At 42.6% G+C, this 11,591-nt stretch overlaps 4 protein-coding genes across 4 annotated transcripts; all 4 read right to left on the bottom strand.

The window, feature by feature from the left end:
* Positions 1-787: 787 nt before the first annotated feature.
* Positions 788-1,498, bottom strand: LOC134187660 (putative nuclease HARBI1). The gene has a single exon (XM_062655812.1). The coding sequence runs from the start codon at positions 1,496-1,498 to the stop codon at positions 788-790; it is 711 nt and encodes a 236-aa protein (XP_062511796.1).
* Positions 1,499-8,145: 6,647 nt separating this feature from the next.
* On the bottom strand, positions 8,146-9,291 carry LOC134187659 (zinc finger BED domain-containing protein 4-like). The gene has a single exon (XM_062655811.1). The coding sequence runs from the start codon at positions 9,289-9,291 to the stop codon at positions 8,146-8,148; it is 1,146 nt and encodes a 381-aa protein (XP_062511795.1).
* LOC134188087 (E3 SUMO-protein ligase ZBED1-like) lies at positions 8,991-10,233 on the bottom strand. The gene has a single exon (XM_062656276.1). The coding sequence runs from the start codon at positions 9,974-9,976 to the stop codon at positions 9,377-9,379; it is 600 nt and encodes a 199-aa protein (XP_062512260.1). The 5' UTR covers positions 9,977-10,233; the 3' UTR covers positions 8,991-9,376.
* A 156-nt stretch (positions 10,234-10,389) lies between these two features.
* LOC134188163 (uncharacterized) lies at positions 10,390-11,289 on the bottom strand. The gene has a single exon (XM_062656361.1). The coding sequence runs from the start codon at positions 11,211-11,213 to the stop codon at positions 10,401-10,403; it is 813 nt and encodes a 270-aa protein (XP_062512345.1). The 5' UTR covers positions 11,214-11,289; the 3' UTR covers positions 10,390-10,400.
* Positions 11,290-11,591: the final 302 nt, after the last annotated feature.

Raw genomic sequence — 11,591 nt, 5'->3', positions numbered from 1 at the left:
TGTCTGTCTGTCTGTCTGTCTGTCTGTGTGTCTGTGTGTGTGTCTGTCTGTCTGTGTGTCTGTGTGTCTGTGTGTGTGTCTGTGTGTCTGTGTGTCTGTGTGTCTGTGTGTCTGTGTGTGTGTGTCTGTGTGTGTCTGTGTGTGTGTGTGTCTGTGTGTGTGTGTGTCTGTGTGTCTGTGTCTGTGTCTGTGTGTGTGTGTGTGTGTGTCTGTGTGTCTGTGTGTCTGTGTGTCTGTGTGTGTGTGTATCTGTGTGTCTGTGTGTGTGTGTGTCTGTGTGTGTGTGTGTGTGTGTGTCTGTGTGTGTGTGTGTCTGTGTGTGTGTGTGTCTGTGTGTGTGTGTCTGTGTGTGTGTGTCTGTGTGTGTGTGTCTGTGTGTGTGTGTCTGTGTGTGTGTGTCTGTGTGTGTGTGTCTGTGTGTGTGTGTCTGTGTGTGTGTGTGTCTGTGTGTGTCTGTGTCTGTGTCTGTGTCTGTGTCTGTGTGTCTGTGTCTGTGTGTCTGTGTCTGTGTCTGTGTGTCTGTGTCTGTGTGTCTGTGTCTGTGTCTGTGTGTCTGTGTCTGTGTCTGTGTCTGTGTGTCTGTGTGTCTGTGTCTGTGTCTGTGTGTGTGTGTGTGTGTGTGTGTGTGTGTGTGTGTGTGTGTGTGTGTGTGTGTGTGGACTATGATAGACGACTAAGAGATAGTAAGTTTGAGTTTTGCGCTAGCTAGTTGCCTGTGTCACAGCAGGGTACAGTGTATTGGCCTCTAAATGTTGGCCCAGAGTTCATCTGCTATTGTGTGTCTGTTTCATTTTCCTTCAGTGTCAATTTGAACTCTTGCATAATTGTCTGCATTATCTATTTGCCTACCATCTTCTTCAATGTCCTCTATGAAGTCCTCCAAGTTGTCTTCTCCAAGGATACAGACATTGTGGAATGTACATGCAGTCAGCACTACATCTGATCTAAAAGAGGTGGAATCCATGTCAATGTATTTCAGTCGCCTAAACCGACCCTTTAGAGCAGCAAATGCTTGTTCGATCACAATTCGTGTTGAAGACTGGGCAAAGTTGTAGTACTTCACCTTTTCACTAAGATTGCCAGTGTCCCTAAATGGGGTTAAAGTCCATTTAGACAACAGGTAAGCTGCGTCTTCTAATAAAAAGCTATCCATTGGGAAAATGTTGGAATATCTTGATTCTGCTGCCTGAAATAAGGGAGAGTTTCGGTAGACTCTAGAGTCGTGGACGCTGCCTGGCCATCCCACAAAACAGTCAGTGAATAACATTCGATTATCACAAACAGCTTGCAACACAATTGAATGGAAGCCTTTTCTGTTAATATAGTCCGTTTGATGTTGGCTGGGTGCTTTGATTGCAATGTGAGACCCGTCTATAGCTCCAATCACATTTTTCACTCCGCAACGTGTTTTAAAACCCTCAATGGCTGCTTTAGCTCGGTCACCAGTTGGCCAGACCACCAGCTCATCCATGATGGCTTCCTTGACAACAGTCATCATTTTTCGAACAGTACGATGGACAGTTGCATCACACACACCAAATCTGTCCGCAATGCTTCTTATGGTTTTTTGGTTAGCAAGATACCACAAAGTTAACAACAACTGCTTATCTGTTGAAACAGATGGTCGACCAGGCCTGCTATCATCCTGCCTTCCCTGCTATCATCCTCCCTTCCCATATACCTCTGAATGACTTGCAGCGCAATGTTAAACGTCAGCTTTGTCATTGTAAAATGCCTTCTAAACGTGTAGTCGTCGTATAACCAGACAACCCTTTCAACATATCCAAGTATGCGAGTTCTGGCTACGCGCTCTTCACCCAATAAGGGGGCCACAACTTCTTCAAGCTCTCCAGACGAAAAAATCTTATTTCGTCATCAGAAAGAAGCAACAACATCACTTCTGCTGTCACTCATGCCATTTTGACACGAAAATCATCCGTTGCCAAAGAATTGACACGAGTGCATGCGCCACATCTTCCGTATCGTTTCTTTATTCGAACCTATTCCGTCTCCGCCTACTCTTCCAGATAACTCTTCCAGAAGAGGTGTAAGACTCTTCCAGAAGAGGCAGAAGAGAATAAAGAAACGCGCCCTTAGTCTGGTTCCACAGCAGTACCCATTTCTCAAATCTACTGTACACGATGATACATCCGAGATTTAAATAGAACTTATGTTTTGGCAGACCAGATCGTGTTAGGCTGTTAATAAAGTCAACAGTGTAATTTTGTTGTTCTACTTCATTTTCACAAACTACTGCATCCGCACAGAGGTAGAGACCCGTTTCTCTTTCCAGTCTGTCTAGTACTTGGTTGTGTAGAGCCAATGATGTGTCATATTTTGGTAATCATTAAGACAGTGGTTGTGAGATTTTTCGTCCCCGTACTGTTGCTGACTTCTCATTTCGAGACGAAAATCTCTTACCAACTGATGTAAATTGGGTTCCCAATTTCTTTCTTGTTGCAACAAATCTTGCAAATAACTTACCAAAATGTAAGCGCTTATGGTGATACAGTGTCCAATATTATGGTATTCTGCATTGTCAGAAGGGAGTATGTTCCCTTATTGCAGCTAATTAATTAGTTAGTTTCACTCGTGGAGATTTCAAAGTACTAACATGTCTTTTGTAAAGTAGAGATAAGGCGCTGTTCCCACAAAAATGAGATATACTTGATACTGCTAAAGGTTGGCTAAATTCCTATCGTTGATGGAACGGTTTAAGTCTCGTGGCATTGTATAGGGTTTTGCAAGCAACACTGTCATTCTGCTTTCTGACATGTCAAGAACGGGCAGTTTATACTCTGTTATTATTTTTGTAAGGCCCAGCAGCTCCATCAGAATCTTTTGACTAGTTTGTTCTCTTGCTCATGAGCTTGGTCCAAATAAATGGCAGTAAATCTGTTTCCAGTTTTACTTAAATCAAATGACTTTTGTCTTTGAATTTTAACTTTGTAGACTCTGGGAAATTCTTCATGTCTCGGATATGTATTTGCATCCACCTTGCATAATGAGTGTGATCTAATGCAACAAAACTGGTGTTAGCTCTTCCAACACTTCAACATTTAGTGGAAAATTGTTCTCTCTGTGTGCCCGAACAAAGATCAGAACTAGCGTTTCGTATTTAATTATCGCGTTCCAAAACGAAAATGTGGGCTATTTGTGCACATTGTTTCTGTCTATTCTGTTTTTGAAACTTTATCATGTAGACTACCAGACTGCAAGAAAGCTGCGTGTTGTAGGCTATGCAGAGCAAGTAGGGTCACCTGATGATAGTGCTTAGTTCTTCCAAGATGAAAAGCTGACAGAAGTGACTCAGCGACTTCTGGGGTAGTAACGTCTGCCTCAGAAAGCGCGTTCGTCTAACCTGAGCCTTTCAGCAACTCTTCCAGTGACTTCCGAAGAGCCATTTCTGTGTGTAGGCCATCCAGCATAACCACATGCACTGACTCTCCGTAAGTCTCGGGTCATCTCCACTGAACGTACTTCGCTAGGGCAAAATAGGCTGATCTACAGTAGTGTCAGGAACTTGTGCCGGATTTAGAAACTTTGCGCTTTCTGATAACATCCATGCTGTGCTTAACCATTACCGGAGTTGCGGCTCTTTTATAAAACAGAAGTAAGATTTCAATACTTGCAAATGCCTGAGGCATGCTAATTGGCGTCTGTTTTATGTGACGGTTACGCAGCATCACTCCTGATCGAAGTAAATTATCCTTTTCTAGACCACCTCCAGCTTCCACTATTTATCCCTACTAGTACACATAGAAGTTACACATGACAACACATTTCGCAAGAAGACAAAGAGAAGAAAATTCCAGCCAGTGTAGATAGGAGATAAGTAACCAGTAAGTACTGAGTAGTGGCATGCTCATCCGGTCTTTAGTTGTTCGTTTATCGTACAAGCGGCAACACGACGACTTCAAAGCAACCGCGCCAGACCCTATTTTCGCGGAAATGTGTCCCCGGGAAAGGATTTGGCTACGCGAGACTACTATAGCAGTGATTTCGTGTGTCTGAAAGCCGTGATTTTTCCAATTACTCGGCGGTTTCCACGCTCTCCTCTGGAACTGCAATGCAATTTGTGTCTACATTTCTTATTAGCTATGCACGAGTTATGTAAAGACTTTTCACAAACGACCAGACTTGAGGCCATGAATGATTTAATACAACTCGTTTAGCACCATGTTTGGAGTGTGAGAAACGCACGACCAAGGATAGCGGTATTGAACGACCATCAGTCAATAACTTTACAGCGTACATGTCACGTACTAAATAACGCAAAGCGTTATGAAATAGCTGTCAAAGGCGGTGTACTGTCGCTTAACTTAGGGCTTAAAATTTTCCGTGGTTCGATAATACAGCTCGACTTTTGGCCAAACGTGGACAGCGTTATCTCTGGTCGAATCATTACCGTATTATGACGAGAAAACGTCGCATAGCAAACACGGGAACGTCTCCACACTAATTAGCAACGCGAAGCAAGCGCACAAAAGAAAGAATGTATCATCATGTATTTTTAATTTTTATTGTTTACATTATACAGATTATATTATTTACAATTTAATAAAATTTGAAATTTATTGGTTTTGCATAGACCTTACGTATACGGAAATACTTATCGGTGGCATAGGAAGATGGTCACTAGCGATGTGGCTGTGCCATGGACCAAGAAGACTTATGTCCAAATAGACTTATAGTTTAAATGAAACAGGTAGTTTGTACCTTAGATCAAAGTATGCACTTATTATAGAACAGCTATTCCACTGACGGTATAGCAACTACCTGAAATTCATGAAGCTTGCCCAAGTAATTAGTTCTTCGACTATTTGCTTACGCAAACTTATTGGCAACTGGTAATATTGATTCAAGGCATTCGTTAGGGATGTATGAATATACTGTAAGAGCAAATTGTTGTGGCATGTCTGCGTCATTGAACTTTCTAACAAAAGTCTTGATGCGACGAAGAGACGAGAAGTGAACGGGATGGCTATTCATCTTGGTCCGTAGCCATCTGAATTTTCTTGCGCTTGACTTCGGAAATGGGTAGATGCTGGTAGAGATCAAATTCTAACTCCTGTTTGAAAGCTGATTGCATCAGACTGATAGATTCGCTACCGTTTGTGGAGGTTGTCGATAGGATTGATCTGACCTGAAAATACAGTTGCGACAACGTAACTGCTACGTACACATCTCTTTGGCACGCTTGTATGTGACCGTTATGTCGTGACCCTGTAATTGTATGAACATTCGCTGAAGATGCTTTGGCACAGAATGGATTAGTGTTTGGACAATCAAGTGTTTATGATCACTTTCGATTGTCACATGTCGGCCATATGCCTAGTGATGGAATTTGGTGATTTCAAAGACAATGGCTAGCAGCTCTTTCTCTATTAGCGTGTCTGTGTCTGTTAGCGCCTGGGAGTCATGAGTCACATTATCATTGTTGCATGTGGGAAGCACCAACGCCCCTTTCTGCATTTGCTATCGCATATTGCAATACCTTTAGTTTAGAAAGAAGCGATTTACAAGTTATAATTATCTATCGTTACTCAAATGCAATTTTTCATTGCCTCCTATTTGTGCTACACGAGTTTCTCACATGATTATACGAATGAAAGAATAATCTACGTCTGCAACTAATTGGACATAGAGAGTTGCAATATGTGTATACTTACCCGTTAGCCGTTACCCCATTCATGCATAGGAATATATTTGACTATTATTCTAGGCGCGTACAGCTGTATAGCTGATGAATATGTTTACTTTAAAGGGGACCCCAACGGAAATACAACCTGATCTCAAATTTATTTCTTTATCGTGAAACTTCCTGCTACGCTACGTTCAGGAAAAAACCTCTCTGTAGCGGAGAAAACGCGGACTAGGTACGCCGCATCCGTATAATTATGTGAGATTTTAGTACTGCATCAATTTGCAGCAAACTTTCAACTAACTACAGCAAGTCTATACATCATAGCAGTAGTGACACTGGATACTAACTTTGATAACGACCACAGTATTTTCGAACAATTAAGTTATTGTCCGAGCTTTCTTTTAGTTGGTTCCTAACAAAATGTTAGCATCACAAAAATAAGAATAATAGCCTTCTAAATTAGTGGCGGATACAGGATTTGATAGACGGGGGAGGCACGAAACGTAGTTTGTGGCCGTGTTCACTAAAAAGTGAGGTTAGACGGCTAAGTGTAGTGTTGAATACTTCATTAATAAGTAGCGGTAAAATAGTTGTTACAGAGTGTGTTTTTAAACAAAAACATCAGAAATTAAAACAAAACTTAGACTAACCATAGATACTAGAATAGGGAAAAGGGATTGGCAACGCCCGCTTACTTCCGAGACCATGCACGTTACACGTGACGTCATGATGGCATATATGGCGGCTGTCCCTTGCAATTATTCTGAGGTCCTACGCGACGCAGTGGCAGTTGTGTTGACTAAGGTAGACGATTCCCTGAGTGAAAGAAGTAGGAGTGTTTCAGTTTTAGCAGAATCGCTACTTGTCTGGAGTGCTCAGAACAGGCAAGCGTTCGAGAGCTTCGCTAAGTCACTGTTGCGGTTGCTTCTTCCGTGTTTGAAGGACGTGGGAAAGAAGCCCAGGAGATCGCGGAAGGAGAGAATTTGGCGCAACTTCCATGCGGTTCGTGTCTCCAGTGACTTGACGACACTGTGGAAGTCGCAACCAACTGAGATGTGTTCAGGTGATTCGATGCTTTGTCAAATGTTGGTCACTGCTATCATGGAGCACCTCATAAAAGTCCATTACCCTGTTGAGGTTAGGTCGTTGACTCATCAGTCTGAGCAATTGGCCACGTCAACAGAGGAGCAAAAGGTGATATGATACATGGCAGATTACATTCCCGTGTCACTAAGAAAGAAGCTAGAACGACCTTCTCATCACCAAAAACAGGAATTTATTCTGTGCCTCTGGGGGATGTGTGAGAATGAGACGGATTTTAAAGATTTCCTCGCCTACACTAGACACTGGGTGGATCGAGTAAACCTTGGAGGTCTGTTTATAGTCAGTGATCTGTCCTATCTCCTGTTTGAGCAGCTTGAACTCAATGTTCGTAAGCTATGCAATTTGTCAGCGCTTGACACTTCATCGTCGTTATGTTCCCGTGATGAAGTCAGAGAGGCAGTTGTGGGATCAGATGACGTTTAGTTCTATTGGTCCCAGTTGTCTTCAGATCTTGATGATGATGGTAATCATCAGCTACTTAGAATGATTGTAGACTTATAGATTACAATACGTGGATTTTCATTCGTGAGATCATTTATGGAACAGTACAAACAAGCTCATGCAGTAGGTACTTCTAAAGCTAAGCCTCTTCGTAAAACTTTGAAATCTTAGGTACTTTGTTGCTGAAATCTCACAGTGCCCTTAGAACAATGCTTTTGCACATAGCCTTGGCAGCTTATGCAATGGAGTGTTCTCTTTGTCTACAGTCAGATCACCTGGTCTCCTTCTTCTCGAAAATCTTCCAGTGTTTCCATGGACAGGAGCAAGGGCCACTGAGCTCATTATTCGAATAGAAGATGTGTTGTACTCAAACTGCTCTACATTCTGGTTGTCATTGGTTTCTCTCTGCTGACGTTGTTTGCCAAGAAATTGTTCAAGTATATCTTGGCAACATATTCGATTGGATAGCAGGCTGTTCACTTCTGGAATGCTCAGCAAATACTGTCTCATTTCAAAGAATGATTTCACTAAATATTGCACAGGATATTCTACATAATCAAGTACTTTGACACCTGAAGGTTTACCAGTTATCTTGATCCCTTCTAGAGTCTCTCTACTCAACAGCATGGTCTTTTTTACAGAGGCAGACAAATCCTCTTTTTTCTGCTACACTGCTCTCCCATTTGTCCAGGTACGGAAGAAATTCATTTTGCAACCACTGTGAAAACAAGACTCTGTATTTGAGTTGTACTCTATTTATTAACAATCTCTATATAATGTATTAAATAAAAATTATGTGTGTATATATATATATATTAGTGTTGCACCGATAAGAGAATTTCGCCGATATACCGATAACCGATATGCAAGCACACAATGAACCGATACCGATAGCCGATACCGATATCTGATAAATTTATACTATTTTGTAGATACTAGATAAAGAGTGATGTTCATTTTTTACATATGTCAAAGTTCTTCTTAATAAATAACAATGTTTCTGTTCGCTCGGGTGCTAGCCTGTTACGTTTATCATTACAGATGTTGCCAGCATCAGAGAAAACCCTTTCTGAGGGAACAGATGTTGCAGGGGCACTTAAGTAGCGTTGTGCAAGCTCTGACAGAAGTGGAAATCTTCTGTTGTTTTCCATCCACCAGCTGTCACAGCTGGCCTGGTGAAAATCTATTACTGGTTCTGACAGATAATGGTCAATGTTCGATGGAGTCTTAGAACTTGCTGAACAGGAGCCCGTTTCTTTTAAAATATCTGAGAAACTTCTCCAAAGTAAACTTTGAGGTCTCTTAGGAGAGGGTGGGCAAGTGTCCTCTGCACATGAGTCAGGATCTGATTTTGTTTCTAGCAGTAGTTCATGACATTTCTCCTGAAGAAGACCTCTAGCAAAACTTCTTCCTGATGTGTCACTGAAAAACTTGTCCTTGAATCTGGGGTTCAACAGTGTTGCTAAGACTAAAGAGTAGTTATCAGTTATGTCCGAAAATCTCTTTTGCAATGACTTTAGAATCTCATCCTTCATTGACTGAATTCCTTTGTCATTATGTTGCTCTTTCAGCGTCCTATGAAGCATTCGAACAAACGGAATGACTAATGATATGGTCGATGCATCAGATGAGACTGCTTTTGTGATTTCCTCGAAAGGTTCAAGTACCTCAATAACTTTTGCAGCTATTTCCAGCTGTGTTGCTGTCAGTTGGGGAATCCTATACTCTGAGGAATAAGCAGCTATGGCCATCTTTTGTTCTATGATTGCTTGGAGCATGTAGAGGGGGGAATTCCATCTGGTTGATACATCTTGTGGTAGGCGGTGCTGAGGTAATCCGAGACTAGCTTGAATCTTTTGCAGACGTGAATGGGCAAGTGATGAATGTTTAAAGTGACTAACAATTCTGTGGCAGACGGCAAGCAGATCTTTAACTACTTTTTGAAACAACAGTCCATCCCCAATGACTAACTGTAGTGTATGGGCAAAGCAGCCATAAGATGGAACACATGCTTCTCTCATTCCCTTGACCATGTTAGCAGCATTGTCTCGCAGCACCAAGTGGACTTGGTTCTTCTTTATGTTCCAACCGTCCAACATTTGCAGGAAAGTATGACACAAGTATTCACCAGTGTGAGCCTCTTCCAGTGGAAGGACATGAAGGATAGCAGATTTTCTTTCAAAATCATCGGTAGTGAGCAGTAAGACTAAGGAAGTTTGCAATACCATCATCAGAAGTCCATCCATCTGTGGTAAAACTGAAGAAAGACACTCCATCCACCTGTTTCCTGACTCCACTCCTCACTTCTTCATAGACCTTAGGCAGAACTGTCTCAGTTATGTATCTTCTACTAGGAAGAGAATACCTCGGCTCAAGCTCACGTAGCAGACGAGTAAACCCGACATCATTCACTATTGACAGGGGCTGTGAGTCAAGGGCAATCATTTCAGCGATTAATTGATGCACTCGTTGTGCGCGTGAATTATTGATGTCCCATTTCCGTACGTCCAGCAACGACTGCTGGAGAAAGCACGCATATGCCTTGGTTTGCTTTCGGTCTTTAGCCTTCACCTTCTCCTCCTCTATGGCCCTTTCGTATGCCGCACTCCTATCTTGGTGTCGAGTTCTCAAGTGATGCTGGAGATTTGTGGTGTTGAAGGTTTTTGTCGTCTGTCCACCGCGTGATATCTTCATCTTGCAAGCCTTGCAGCGAGCGAATCTTGCGTCCTCAGTTACCTCAAAGTACTCCCAAATGGGAGACTTCCGTCTCGTCTCCGCCGACATGCAGGCTACTCACGTGGTTCTACAGTACCGTTCTGCATACGCATGCGCAATCTATCGGCGAGCACCTACGCGCAATTTACCGATTCCCATACGGTACCGATATGCCTATATCTGCCGATAACCGATAGCCGAATCTTGTGTCCTCAGCTACCTCAAAGTGCTCCCAAATGGGAGACTTCCGGCTCATCTCCGCGCCTACTCACGTGGTCCTACGTTCTGCATACGCATGCGCAATCTATCGGCGAGCACCTACGCGCAATTTACCGATTCCGATACAGTACCGATATGCCTATATCGGCCGATAACCGATAGCCGATCCGATTATCGGTGCAACTCTGATATATATATATATATATATATATATATATATATTTTTTTTTTTTTTTTTTTTTTTTTAGATATAGATAAATATATTTATTTTATTTTACTCTCCATGACAGACCAAATGTAGCCTGTCCAAAACCATCCTGGCATTATACTGCCAAAGTCGTACTGCTAGTTGTTCATGTATGTTACATACTATTCTGCTAACAGGTAATTTGTTCAAAACTGAAGTTTTCCTTGCAATCACTTTTATGATCTCCAAGCTGTATGTGGACCATGTTCCATATGTCTCAACAATCATAGGGTAAAAACTGGCTCCTGCGCTTGTGACGTCTGAATCGTAGCGAAGGTCTTTCTGAACTTCGCCAGCTTCGGCGGCAGCTCCTGCTTTGGTAGAGCAACTGTTGATGAAATGATTGGTAAAAGAATTTCTAACTGAGATGTCAAAAAAAGCAGCTTTTCCTTGTAAGAAATCCGGGTGGAAGACGTCTCCAGGCCTGTCGTTACTTTCGCTGGAGAAACACTGTTCTCTACGAGACCCAGCATTATCCACTAGCAGATATCGATACAGAATATCACATAGAGCATTGTGGCGCTTCAAGCGAAGCGGCCCAGAACCACAACCAAGAACATGGTCTCCAAATTTGTCAATTACTTGACCGCATGGACACCGAACAAGAAGTGGAGAAGAGGGGAAAACAGCAATACCGAGGCGAAGACGCAGAGCAACCAGGAATTCCTCCCGAGACATGACGAGGCCGAGATTTGTGTTGGGTAATGCCCGCAGCCATGATCCGGAGTGTGGGGTTGAAATTGCGTTCAGACGAGCCTTATCTCTTATGCTGGGAGTACTGTCTTGGATGTGAAGACTGAGTGAGACATCTAGTAATCGTTGTATTTCTTTTTGAGTCATTTTACGAATTTGTAGATCTTGATTATCTGGAAGAAGTGTGGATAGAATGCTACGACAGTCAAGCTCTCCAGGAATTGTTATCTCCGATACCTGATCCTCTCTCTCAACGTGAGACGTTTCATTTGACTGATGGAAAGGCAAAGAACATGACAGTAGAAGTCTGCTGGTCAAATCACGAGATGAGTTGCAGCTTCCCAAAAAAGCTGCTGGGGCAGAACGACTAGCTTCACGAAGACCGAGACCTCCGAGACGAATGGGCCTGGTAGCCTGTGACCAAACTTCATTAGAAATGGAGGAACGAGACAGGCTTTCCAAGCAGTGGCGTAAATTGACGTCAAATCTCAACAGCTCCTTGGTGATCTTGTTTGTTGGAACTGT

The sequence above is a fragment of the Corticium candelabrum genome, chromosome 12 (assembly GCF_963422355.1).
Source record: "Corticium candelabrum chromosome 12, ooCorCand1.1, whole genome shotgun sequence".
NCBI classification, from domain to species: Eukaryota; Metazoa; Porifera; class Homoscleromorpha; order Homosclerophorida; family Plakinidae; genus Corticium; species Corticium candelabrum.
Note: the sequence above shows the minus strand (reverse complement) of the source record. Positions and strands in the feature narration are given on the sequence as shown.